Source organism: Telmatherina bonti, assembly GCF_933228915.1.
Source record: "Telmatherina bonti genome assembly, chromosome: 9".
In the NCBI taxonomy this organism is placed as follows: Eukaryota; Metazoa; Chordata; class Actinopteri; order Atheriniformes; family Telmatherinidae; genus Telmatherina; species Telmatherina bonti.
Genome location: NC_136627.1, coordinates 24,303,402 through 24,316,895, shown reverse-complemented (window position 1 = coordinate 24,316,895; position 13,494 = coordinate 24,303,402). Strand labels below are relative to the sequence as shown.

General features: G+C 41.2%; 2 protein-coding genes across 2 annotated transcripts; both read right to left on the bottom strand.

The window, feature by feature from the left end:
• Nucleotides 1-1,927: 1,927 nt before the first annotated feature.
• Nucleotides 1,928-3,595, bottom strand: six9 (SIX homeobox 9; the record flags this gene model as incomplete). The annotated part of the gene is made up of 3 exons (XM_079245967.1): nt 1,928-2,009; nt 2,513-2,673; nt 3,203-3,595. The coding sequence occupies 3 exons, from the start codon at nt 3,593-3,595 to the stop codon at nt 1,928-1,930; spliced, it is 636 nt and encodes a 211-aa protein (XP_079102093.1).
• A 1,702-nt stretch (nt 3,596-5,297) lies between these two features.
• On the bottom strand, nt 5,298-12,375 carry six5 (SIX homeobox 5). Its single transcript, XM_079246208.1, has 3 exons — nt 11,658-12,375; nt 7,079-8,559; nt 5,298-6,757 (listed from the first exon to the last, which is right to left on the bottom strand). Exons 1-3 carry the CDS (start codon nt 12,341-12,343, stop codon nt 6,084-6,086), a joined length of 2,841 nt encoding a protein of 946 aa, XP_079102334.1. The 5' UTR covers nt 12,344-12,375; the 3' UTR covers nt 5,298-6,083.
• Nucleotides 12,376-13,494: the final 1,119 nt, after the last annotated feature.

The window sequence follows — 13,494 nt, the reverse complement described above, 5'->3', positions numbered from 1 at the left end:
CCAAAGACTTATCTCTGCTGGGTTGTTGCTGTTCGGCCGGGTGAGATGGGTACTCTTGTATGGAGGACACATGAAGTTAAATCTCTTAAAGTTACTATACAAGATGAAGAGCTGTACAAAAAATGTGTGAACTCTAAATGAATATTTTTTCTTTGGTCCTGTGGAGGTAAAAAAAAAAAAAAAAAAAAGCCATATCAGCCTTATTGGTTATTTAACCAGTTAATCTGATGGAAAAGCACTTTGTCTTCTTAAAGATAGACTTGTGATGGGCTGGAGAATGACAGCAAGCTCATCTGTGAATAATTTCTCCCAACTTTGCCTTCAGATCCATGAAGATTATTTTAACCATGGCTGCTTTTAAACACGTGTTACATCATATTGTCACTTCAGCAAAAATCCTACAGGTCTTCTTTTAGACCACTTGAAGCTTATGAAATTTGTTTTATTCATCTTTTCAGCATTCAAAGAAAATGTTTGAAGTCAAAAACACTGAAACAAGCCATGACAGGATACATTCTGCAACTTCTGGGTACGGTACAGATGGAAACATTCACCAGCATAGTCCCTTAAAGAGCACCAGTCAGCCAGTTAAACTGGTTTGTTATAAATGTGGCTGTGGTGTATGTGAAAATTGACCACAGGGCTTTATGGTACATATATGAACTGGTATCCAGTTACGTGTTGTGTATGTCATGTTCTGTGTATGTTTAAGTCCTAGTACTGGGTTCGCACCATTTACCACCCTGATGACCCGGGGGCGAGCCGGGTGGTGGAGTTGTTGCACCATTTCAAGTGGGTGGTCAGTCGGGGCATCAGCCGGCTATCCTACTCAGCTTTAGTGGCTTTTTCATCGATCTGAACAAGTCATGAGTGGAACAAACAAACAAATGACAAATTGACGTTTAACTTGATAAATAATGTTGATCTGTAGCCTTTAAGTCCAGTCGATAATTTTGCATTAATATAATTCCTTAAACAAGATCTGCTGATTTTATGACCCTTTACAACTGCTATAAAGAGCACAGTTGTGTTCTAATCCAACTAATTGTCCTTATTTGATGAGAGACCTCCAATGGACACAGACTCCACCTTGTTAGAAATGTGTACAAAATTATGGCTTTATTATTAACTTATTAGTTGTCATGATCAATTTCACCCTGAAAATTATATGCCTCTAATTTTAAATGGAAAACACTTCCTCTGCTTGTCATCACTTCTCCCCGGATCATTGCCTTGCTGGTGGTAAAGGAGCGGACCCTTTGTGTTTGTTCAGTCATGTTTTGATAATAAACTTTACTGAAAAGAAGAAAAAAGGCTTTAGATTGAGTGGAGCAGATGAATGTGGAATCCAAGTTAAGTGCTTGAATGACATCCAGAAATATGAAGAGGAGGATGAAAGAGGGGTGGAGGTGTACGGTGGCACTGGTGAGGATGTGGGCTGTGTTGAGGAGAAATATCATTGTCAGAAGATGGGTAGACTTCCTCTGAAGGTCCTCTGGCGAGTTGTGCTTGGAAGCTGTATGAAGAGTTGAGAAGCACCATATAAATACATGATACTGTAGTATGTAATTCCACCACAAGAGGGTGCTGATACAGCACTGCCATGTGGACAGCTAAGTGATTTCACATCAAAACAACCCAAATCAAAGAACTTGAAATTAATGTAATATAAACAATGAACAATCTCACTAAATTGTTTATCTCAATCATTCCCAGACAGATTTTGATCTGTTCATGAAAAATTAACTGGGATCAAATGGGATCTTTGAACTGTTTTCTAAATATTTTTCCACTGAATACTGTTTAAGTACAACAGTTCTTGTAGTACAACAATCACAAGATGATCAGATTTTGAACCCTTATTATTATTTACTTGTTTTTCGTTCACATTTTCTGTGAGAGGGGTTAAGTGCCAACAGGTCCATGCTCAAACTGTGACTGCAGCAACACGCTGGTACTTCTGGACGCTGCCAGAGCAGTGGCCATGGCGTGCCACAGCCAGCACATCACTGATGTTGTTTGTAGAAACATGTGTTTATGAAATATGATTATTATTTTAAAGGTTCCATATCATGCAAAAATCCCTTTTTAAAGGTTTTTCTAACAGTTGTATGTGTCCCAGTAGCCTGTGTATGAGGCCCAAAAATGAGGAAGCTGTCACCTCTTTTGCCCAATTGTTCCACTTTTTAGTGAATGTGCGCTCAAACAGACGAGTCTGAGATCTCTTCTTTTGTGACCTCACAAAGGGAAATTACCCCTCCACGAGTAGTGCATACTGTCATAGACCACATCCTCAACCCAACAGGGGGGTAGGAGTGGCCGTGGACAGGCAACACTCATGAACCTTTGAAGATTCTGACTCAGAAAACGGCTCCTTCTCAGTAGAGCTGCTTTCAGAATAATTTAAACTAAGGACCAAAGCTAAATTTGGGGTAATGCACTTTGAAAACAATGTTAAGTTATAAAAACACAACCTTTCTGTAAGAAAGCTACCAGCTGTCCTGTTACTGACCTGGTAACATCAGTGGCCCGGTCTCTCTGCCGGCGGTTCTTGAACCAGTTGCTGACCTGTGTGACAGTGAGGCCGGTGGCCACTGCGAGCTCTCGCTTCTCCCGGGTTGAAGGATAAGGCTGGCAACCATACCACTCCCTCAGTATACTCCGAGATTTCTCCTGATTGAAAATTTGAAAGCTTAAACTAAGTCAATTCTGAAATAAGTTAAGACAAAAACAGCTTTTACTTTGCTCAAAAGGGCAAGAAAAACTAAAAGGAAAGTAATTAATACTATTTAACCAAGTTATGCCTTTTAGAGTCCTTTATGATAAAAAAAAAAAAAAAAAAAGGTTCCAACTTCTTTGTACCATTATGTTTTGAACCTATTTACCCTGGAGCTGAGCAGGTGTTCAGTGTGTGTACTAACATTTTACTTTTTCAGTTGCTAGTTCTGCAATAATTTCTGTCTTGCATCTTTCCCAGTAGAAGTAAAAAACTGAAGTGAAAGTACAACTTTAGGCATTGACGGTTATTTATCAGAGGAAAGTCATACCTTCCGTGCCAAACTCAGCCCTGCAGCAGCTTATGTCAGAAAAATGTTTTAAAAATGAGCAAAAAGTAATTATAAGCCAGAAGACTCAAGTACAGTAGAATGCATCCATCTATTAAATACAAGTGGAGGTCAGATCTGGTATAAAATTCACCCACCTTGAAGCAGTAACTGGTCTCCTCTCCATCCCAGATGGTGTGTGGCATAGGAAACTTTCTCCTCACACGATACTTTCCCACAGCTCCCAGAGGCCGACCCCTCTGCCTCTCGGCCTCGATGTAGTGGGCTCGCAGCCAGAGTTGCTGCAGAAACGAGTGGCTGCGTGTGGAGAAGTGGAAGCCCTCTAGTAATGTGTAGAGGTCTGAGAAGCGCCCCTGGTGAAAAGCCACTGCAGCTCTGGCTTTCAGCACACTTTCTAGCTCCCCAAGGCATGAAGAGGTGGTGGAGGAAGAGGCGGGAAGAGTTTGGAGGAAACTGGCCAGACGATCCATGTGACCGCACTGAAGAAGGACCTCACAAACACAAATGACCTGCTCAGCTGTGAAGATCATCTCTGGAAGCAGGATAAAGGTCCTGAAATTAAAAAAAAACAAACTTCCTAACAGCTTCTTTGAAATTCACACCGGAGAGGACTGAATTCTCTGTGGAGGATTATGGATGAACACCAAGTAGATGAACATGCAGGCGTGTTTAGTATTACTCATCTTCATACCCTGGCAAACGTAACCTGAGACCATCAGGGTTATAATAACACACCATACAGCCCTCCTCTTGTCCAAACATATGCTTGAACACCTTTGCACACATTTTGGAGCTTTGCTACTGTACTAGCCAAAGAAGGAGCACGAAGCCTTCGCTGTGTCCGATGAAAACACATTTGAATAAAATTTTCTTGCCAAATTAGAAGCAAATTCTTCTGACAAGTAGTTTGAGTTTAGAGAATAATCCAGAGCTCCAGAGCGTGGTGGATGCGGAGACGATGACGAACAAAGAGCCTTTTTTTTTTTTATAAATGTCGTTTATTACAATATCATGTAAATATAAAAAATAAAATGTATTTTGAGTACAAAAATGAGAAAACAAGAAATTTATATGATAGGTACAAATGATCCCTTTCAAAACAATTTAAAAAGTCGATCATCTTACAAAGTCTTTGGTTAAATCGGAAGTCACACATGCTTGGTGTCAGGTCAGAGAGTAAAAACAAGTCCCATGCTACAAACAAATATACTGGACTACCAATTAAAGCCCTGTTGAACTTTAATGTTGACATACTTTGGTAAGACAAATGGACACCCCACCCTTCACCCCTAACTGTTATATACGATCTACAAAACTCATTCCAATATTGATGAACCCAATGCAATAAATCGGCTTCCCAGACGCAAGTGGGAACAAATGGCTTAGAAGCTTATTAAAAAGGATTGACCCATTTTAAATGATCGATCTCAAGACATGCAGCCTGAGGTATGAACTCTGGTTGCATAATAATGTGACCTTCCAAGTTAAAAATGACTATAATTCCCTATCTGTTCTTTCCACAGGGACTCATTTTCATTCACTTACAACAAGAAACTGATTGGTACATGCTTTAAATAGATTAAATGTAGAAAAACCCAAATGTACGAATAAAAAACAAACAAGAACGGCATCACTGTAACTCGATTTGACACTGAAGTGTATAGTTCTGTACCATAAGATTTGACCACCGCCCGTGTTATGACAGCAGAAAGCTTGTACAATAAAAAAGGCTTTCAATCCAAAAATCAGCATTTTGTTTGATTTACATCTTTGACCTGCAGACAAAAGATATAAGAACAGACTATGTGTTCAACCACAGTCATAACAACAGGGCAGCACAGCGTAAACATAGTGTGAATGAAATGTGCAAAATATACAAAAAGACGAGATTGAGCAATAATTATGCAACCAATGCTGTCACTTTGGGTTATACTAATTTCATTTATATATATATATATATATATATATATATATATATATATATATATAGTCAAGTTTGTTGGTTACATAGTAATTATAAAGCAGTAAGAATAAAGTCAAACTTAAAAATAAGGCACTTATCAGTATTAACATACTGAGATCTTGGCTGCATTTGACAAAAAACATTACTTTGTGGATCACAGCTCATGTTTTAGTGTAATGCTCCATTTTATCTCCCAAGTGTTGTAGCTTTTTCCATTCAACCATGATCCAACATAGTGTCCTATAAAGAGCTAAACACACATTGCATAGTTTGAACCCTTTCAAAAGCCCTTTTTATGTCCTGTATTATTCACATATATTTATCAATGTGAGGCAGCACCCCACCTAAAAACGCCAGAAAGTCTTAAAAGTTTATTACTACATGCAGTTTGCCTGCATGTTTCAAGCCACTTCAGTCACTTACTTGTAGCTGTAGAATACTGTTGCATAGCCCTCAAAGCTATGATGATAGGTTTGCTGTTCAACTCAACATACTTTACTTCTGTTAATGAGAAATATAATCGTCACTGAGTGCTTGGAGTGTCGGTATAGTAACATTCAGATGGTGCCATGAAAGGAAAAACATAAATCTCCTGAATGTATCGAGTTCCGGAGAATATTTTCTGATGTGTCTGACCATTATAGTGGATCCAGATGTGCCACTTTTTCTTGCCGGAAAAAGAAAAATCCAGACAGAGTCCAGCTTCATTTGGCTCACATTTCTCAGAACTGCAAAGAGCTGAAACGACATCAGAACCTGTAAGTGGGTTAAGCTGACTATTCATTGTTGGGTCTTCTGTCTGGATCTGATAAATCCAGGCATAAAAATATTCAGGTAAAAAGCTCAGAGATGCAACATTTCCTCCTAAGAACCCAGAGGAACAATTTGACATCGAAGCAGCAGGTGAAGATCCCATGCAACCCTGCCTGTTCATGTCAAATAGAGCTCCAGGGGGATTTTGTAGAAAGTGCCAGCTTGGACCATGGCTGTGTTTTAATTTGCGCATTTACTTTTGTTTTTCGAGGCATGGTTACCAGCCGCTGTCTGTAAACAGACTACAAGCCAAGCTCCTCATCCACAGGGACAGACTGAAGCTGAGTCAGGATTTTAGAGTCCCCGTCCATGTCCTCTGTATTCCCCAGCGGTGAGCCGGCGTCCTCGTCCTGCTCTGCAGCAGGAAGCAGCGACTCTCCTCCGGGTAGGGCTAATAAAGCCGGGTCTACAGGCATGTCTCCTTTGTTTCGGACATCAAACAGAGTCAGACTGGCTGAAGCGGAGAGAGGCACGGGACTCCAGGCTGGCTGGGACAGTTGGATGTTTGCCGCCATTCCACTGTACATGGGACTGAGGGTGAGCATGCTCTCTGGGGTGAGTGTGTTTGGTGTTGTCAGGGTGGTGGACTGGTCCAGCATGTGGGAGGAGGTGATGGCAGGTGTCAGGTTGGTTGTGATTGGGGTCTCTGGAGCACAGTACATTGGAGATGAGTTGATGAAATTCAGAGGAGATGTCGCGAGGCTGCTGGAGGTTGCGGCTGAAGTCGCTGAGGGCTGGGAGGCTACAGGAGGAGTAGTGGGGTTGAGCGCTGGACTTGCTCCGTTTGTAGAGATGGGTGAAGGATCTGGGACTGGTTTCAGGGGTACACTGGTGAGCTGGATGCCAGCTGGGATGGTCAGAATCAGCTTTCCTTGCTGGACACTCAGATAGGGGCTTCCACCAAGGAGGAGGTTACCTAGAGCAAGAAGGAAACCAGTCAAGTCAGTGTTTCTTGTGTTAGGTGTGTTTTTTGTTCATATTCGCAAGAATATAACAATATAATTTCAGAATTTGACTAAATTTTCAGCTATCAAATGTTTTGTCTAATCCCATCTTATACCATTTAATGTTTTTTTTCTTCTTTTGTTCTAACCTTTTTCCAAATATATTTCATTTATCATCAAGAAAAGAAAAAAGCAAATTATCACGATTGATTATCAACTTGACAACTGAATACAACAGTGTTCTTTTATTGTTCTGGTCAAGTATCTGCAAATGTCTTATGTAATCAGCGTACCTGGGGGTGCAGAGGGTAGCTGAATGATCCCAGGGTTTAGAAGCTGGACTGTAGGGGCCACACTGGTTGGGGTCCCCACACTCTGAACAGGCCTCAGCTGGTTTATCCTGAGAGGGCTCTGTGTCACTCCTCCACCTGCCGAAGCCGAAGTCAGGATTTGCAGGGGCACCCCGGCAGACGGGATGGAGAGAGAGGGGCTGCCAGGGACCACTTGGGGGATAGAAATATTGGTGGAAGTTTGAATGGAAGGGACTGGGACCAGCTGAGGCATGGAGAGTGGGACCAACTGTGCTGGCGTGCTAACTTTGGCCTGAGGAACTGGGACTACTTGTGTTGGAGAGGATATGGAGACGACCTGTGGAGGCTGCATTTTACTGGGTGTAGAGTTTGTTGTTTGCTCTCCCAGTTGCTGCATCATTGGCTGTGGGAGGTGACTGTTGTTCAGCTGTGGAACAGTTGCACATTCAGACAAAGTTGTTGAAGCATCTTGTTGCTGTTGTCCCAGTCTGCTTCCTGTAGTTTGGGGCCTTTGGAGTTGAGAAGCCAAAGAGGTGAGAGGGGATACCGGGACGAGCTGAGGGCACTGCGATGCCTGGGCTCCTGAGGAGTGCTGGGCCAGGTGGGATACTGGCGTGCCCTGGATGGAGGGTACAACCTGGGGCAAAGAGATGACATGAGAGGGGGCGCTGCTAGAGGAAACTGTCGAGCTATAGGGGTTTAACTGGGAGCTCGTTGGACTGATAACGTACACTCCCTGTTGACTGGAGATAGACCCCGAAGAACTGGAAATAACCATGCCAGCAGATGACAGGGAAGCTGGGAGGGTGGAAACGTCATGATGTTGGGGGTTTTGTGTCAATACTAGTGAAGGGAGGCTGGTTGGGGAGGACAGACTTGGTGACGAGGGGGATAAAGACGAAGCTGAGGACGATACTGTCTGGCTGCTGCCCTCCGATTTAGGCATAAGGATGAAATCTGTTTCATTGCCACTGTCTGTTTTGGTTTGCAGAGGAGGGGAAATTATAGTCGGGTGGTTTGAAACTGGCATGGCATTTGTGCTCAGAACAACTGGCTTGGTCTCCACAGCTGACACTTCCTGTTCGCACCCAGAAGCTACCTGCTGCGGCAGCGGCGGCACGTTGACGCCAGGTTTGGTTATAACTGGAGCTCCATTCAAGATTAAAGGAGAGTTGGCTGCAACAGGACTTAGTGTGACTGTCTGGCAATCGCTCAAGCTTAGCCCGTTAATTATGACGCCGGCACCGGCGCCGGAGATCAGAGAATTTCCATTGAGGAGTAAAGGCTGTGAGGCCGTGAGGAAGCCACTGGAGCCGTTCAGAATCAGCTGACCTCCTGTGTTACAAGGAACAGCAGAGACGGAGATGATGGAAGCTGTGGAACCGACCGCATCCTCTGGTTTGTCAGTGGCGTCTTCCATTGCACTTGCCTCATCCTCGGTGCTGTGGTTTCCATCAGACTCACTGAAATTACAGAACAACATACGTTACATGAAAGGAAACAGCAAAAAGTCTGTTTCATTCATTGCATTAGATGGTCTTTGCTAATGGCTTACACATTATATGGCCCTTGTCTTCTTTCAGCATGTGCTTTTTATGAGTCTGAGTATTATTTTGCACCTCACAAATACTTTGGATTAAGTAAAACACAAATGGATCAATACTTTTTAAAATAATCTTGACAAACCATGCAGTTGCTCGCAAATCTTTGGAAAAAAGTAGGGCTGCAGGTTATTACTATTTTATTTGTCTGTAAATCTTTCTGTCCTTTATCTGTGTGTCAATAAAAGAAATAACTAAATTAATACTGAAAACTCCAACAACATTTGATTTCCAATGCACTGAGAGAAAGAAAGCACAACATCCTCACAAGAATGGATTTAATAGTTTTGACAGAAAAATATCTCAAGTCATTTGTCATTCCGGGGTTTTCCTCTCCACAGACCCCTATGTGTGCCCAGCATGAGTTTAAGTTCTGATGCAATCTGTTGTTTTTCTTGGCTATAAATTTAGATTATACAGACAGAAGCAAGAGTAAATTAGATTTAATTAGATTACACTGCATTATAATTGGATTGAAGGAACCTGTATCTTTAAAGTGCCATGAGATTACTTTTGTTAATAACTGGCACCATTTAACGTAAGTTTAAATTAATTAGGTACTTTTAAAATGTTTTTTAATGATGTTTCATTTATAAATGTAGCTAATAAATCCACAAAATTAGGTACTGGTATAAGTGGATTTTCTAATGGTATTCTTCAATAATGATAACCATAAGATGGAAGGTTTTGACTAGATGAGACGTATGTTTCCATTTACTTCTGTCACTTTATTTATGTTTTTTTTTCCATTTAGCTTCACAAATGACAATGAAAGGAAAATGCATTAGCGCTGCTACCCGTTGATCAGTACTCACTCCTTTCATTTTAACTGAAGATATTACCAACAAACATATCATGCTGTCATAACAATGAGTGGATTATACACTAACTATAATCCAACATCAGATAAACTGCAGGCTGGTTCACAGTGAGGTTTACAAAACGCCCCCCCCCTTATAGACATATAGATTCAGAAGAATTTGCATTGTGGTATCATTTGAGAAAAGTTAAAACAACTATTTAAGCTGCATCAGTAATGTTAATAATAGAAGCTTCATGCTAAACAGTCCAGATCTAAGTTGTCTCCAGCAAAGATAAATAACACAGAAATCTACTCTAGTTTGGGCTTTTTTTAATGTCTTTGCTGCTGAATACATTTATATGGGAGAAGGTTGTGTTTGCTTGCCAGAAACTTTTGCCATGGGCATAATTACTGGGCTTTTTTTTATTTACAGCAGTAGTTTTGTTTCCCATGTCCAGTCCTGGCTAGTGTTTCTTCTTCTTCTGTTGGCTCCATGGCAGACCAGACACTGAGGTGGCCAAATCAGTCCACCCCCAAGTCTTTTTTCCCCTGCTTCTATCTGTACTGTAGACCTTATCTGCATAGTATATAGGCTTTTTTTTTTTTTTTTACAAAACATCTTGTAATTTTTTTTCTCCTAATAGCACAATCAAAAGCACGTAAACCCTTGTTTAGCTTTCTGACTTCTTCTGTATTTCATACACAGTCTGAGAACATTTTTTGCATTTGTCCCAAAATCCAGTCTTGTGTACAGTACTCCTTGGTCCAGTTCATAAAGAAATTGCGTGTTGCGTCATTATTTACAACTTTACACAGAATTTAAGTCTGAAAAAGTGACTGAATGTTACTCCTTTGCCATTTAAAAAGGTGTCTGACATTTTTACACCCATCAAGACCCATGATATCTACACGCATTGACAGTAATACAGGGAGGTTGGAAATGTTGGGAAAGAGATTGGGGCAATGACAAACTGCAAAGGTCCAGTCTGAGTCTGTTTAAGAGAGAAAAGCAGGGGCTTGAAAGCATTTCTAACCCCTGTGGTATGCACCCTGACAGATCTGAAATCAAGTCCCATCTTTTATCTAAATCAAACCATTTCCAAAAATGTCAAAAGAAGTGCTGCTTATTCTTAATTTTCATGTTTATAATATTGAGTATAATATAATACTGTTACTGATAATATCTTTTCTTTCTTTTTTAGAATGTGGAAGTGCGCAACTGCAGCAATGGAAATTTTAATGGATATGTGTGCAAATAATATAAAGGTTTTATTACAAAACAAAAAAAAAAAAAAAAAATCAATGTTTAGCTAAGTCATATAAAAATACCCAAATTATTTTTTATCTTTCATAAACAAATTTTTTTCTACTTAATCTGAAAGACGGGGTTGGATGATACATTTCTTTCCATATTTACCACCTACTGGGGAAAAAAACAAATATTTTGCATCACTCTTAATAATTTTCCTCTAATTACCTCCACAAGGACAAGGCTGAATCAGATTCCTAAAAACTCTTTTTAGGGCCTCTGTTTGGTTAATATGTAAAACTTTACCGCCCAGCTCAACTATGCAGATTGCCTTGCAGACCACCTCAAATCCTGAAGTTGGATAAGATAAGTCTTCTGTGCTCCGTTTTATCTTTCACAAACAGCCTGTGAAGAGTCTCTTTAAAGCTGTGATTTCAGCCTAAGTGAAAGCCTTCTGCCAACTCTCTTTCCACCCCCAGCTTCTCCAGTTTAAGCTTTGTTTCATAACCTCAGTCACCCTGGCTCTGCAGACAGAAGGGCAGAGTTTCAGGAAATTTGAGCCACACTGGGTCCTCTAGATCTCACATTTCATAACAAAGCAACATGCTCTTGGTCTCAGATGTGTGACTTCACTGCTGTCAAAAGTGAGTTCCTGTCCATCTTCTGACTGAAGGCTGTTTTAACACCTGCTAACCTCAAACACTGAATCACACTGTTATTCTAGGCTGTTTATATGGCTTTGTTTGCTGTTAGTAGGCTACTTGTTTTAAGGAACCCTTATGAACAAACACATCTGCTTTCAAACAGCACAGGGTTCAAAGCAGCTGTTTTGGATTATAAATTTTTAATTTCATTACTGTATGAACAAAGGCTGGATAAGCATGGCGTGTTTGCAGCTTGGTTTCTTGCCTTTTGCTGTGGGTCCCGGACGGGGTCCTGTCCCGCTGCCTGCGGTTCTTGAACCAGTTGCTGACCTGTGTGAGGGACAGCCCGGTGACTTTGGCCAGGTTTTTCTTCTCGTCCGGAGTGGGATACCTGTTGCTCTTGTAACATTCCTTCAAAGCATTGCGGGACTTTTCTTTAAAGCAGTACACGGTTTCCTCTCCGTCCCAGATTGTTTTGGGCAGGGGGAACTTTTTTCTGAGCCGGTACTTGTCCACTGCGCCCAGGCTGCGGCCCCGGGACCTCTCCGCCTCCTTGTAGCGGGCTTTGAGGTACAGGTCCTGCAGGAACCCATGGTTAGACGGGTGGAAGTCGTGGCTGTCCAGGATGGCGTAGAGCTCACTGAATTCTTCCCGGTGGAAAGCCACCAGTGCCTGGGCCTTCAGGAGGGTCTCGTTGCCACGTAGCAGCTCGGACGAAGGAGGTATGGTGGATAAAAATCTAAACAGGCGATCCACATTGCCCGCCTGCAGAAGGGCCTCGCAGAGACACGAAACTTGGTCTGTGGAGAAGCTCAGAGCCGACTTTTGAAAACTTTGGAGTAATTGTTCCGAAACCACGGCAGGATCTTTCTCTTCCTTGCACTCCGTTGCCGACGAATCCTCTGGGCTGTTCTCTGATTGTTCTGTAGACTCCAAAGACAAGGAAGCCATTTTCACTTTAACTTTTTTTCCACTAGCAGTTCCTCCTCCCCGTCTCTCCCTCCCTCCGCCGCGCAACACTTTCCCATCCTCCGCCAGCCGACCAAACCACGACTGTGCTCCCAGGACACCGCCAGTCACGCCCCTTAAAGCTCCTAAAAGTCACGGACAAAACTTCCTGGGCTTTGTTACTCAAGTCATAAACATCATTATATTACCATATTACTCTTCTACAATCTGCTACAATATTCATAAAAGCAGGATTTATTTTAATCTTCAGCTGAAATACAGTAAATACTGTATGTATGTATGTATGTATGTATGTATGTATGTATGTATGTATGTATGTATGTATGTATGTAGGGCCGGATTAAAAGTGCATAGGCCCCTGGGCCCAGAGTGTTCTGGGCCCCGTTCCACAGCATAACATTGTAAAAATTGTGAATGATACACACTGAAATGACTTTTCTATCATCTCTCAGCCAGTGGTACCAGAAGCAGTACACTAGACACTGTGGTGTAACTATCTGGCTTTTATATACATTTTGTTTTATGTCCAAACTGCTGATATATGCCCTATATGTATGTATGTATGATGATAAAAAAAAAGAAGATGATGATTAGTAGTAGGAGTAGAAGTAATAGTATAGAATAAGAATAGTAGAGGTAACTAAATGTATTTGGTAGAAATGGTCATGTTAGATACCACACATAGCAGCTCAAGAGTGTTTTTTTTTTTTTTTTTTTTTTAAATAAGTATGTTTCCATTAATCAAAAATGGTATTATTCTTATTTGTTTGTGTATTTGAGTATCTTTCCCAAAACCCAAAGTGAAAGCCTCTAATTGTTCTGTCACCCTGTTCAAGCAGCATCAAATGCCAGTTTTAAACAGGTGATACAACTTGTTTTTTCTTTCTTTGAGTAGAATCATCTTCAGATAATCCTGTAAAAGATGAGCAGTATGTTTTATTTTATTTTAATTAATAAAATATTTGGTGATTTGATCATTAAAGTGCAGACCTCAATCAGCCCTTAAGCCAGGTGTGGGATGTAAACACTGTCCTGGTCTTCACTGTATAGTAAGATATATCGGCTGCATATAAGGTGTGAATTGGATTGGTTGGATTTACAGACCTTCATCTGTATGATGTATAAGTAGAGGA

Excerpts from the sequence above, each read along its gene's own strand:
- six5 (XM_079246208.1), bottom strand. The coding sequence starts at position 12,343 with ATGGCTTCCTTGTCTTTGGAGTCTACAGAACAATCAGAGAACAGCCCA. Across the intron at positions 8,560-11,657 it reads TCCGGGACCCACAGCAAAAG|TGAGTCTGATGGAAACCACA; the intron begins GCAAGAAACCAA and ends CTGTAATTTCAG. Across the intron at positions 6,758-7,078 it reads GCTACCCTCTGCACCCCCAG|GTAACCTCCTCCTTGGTGGA; the intron begins GTACGCTGATTA and ends TTCTTGCTCTAG.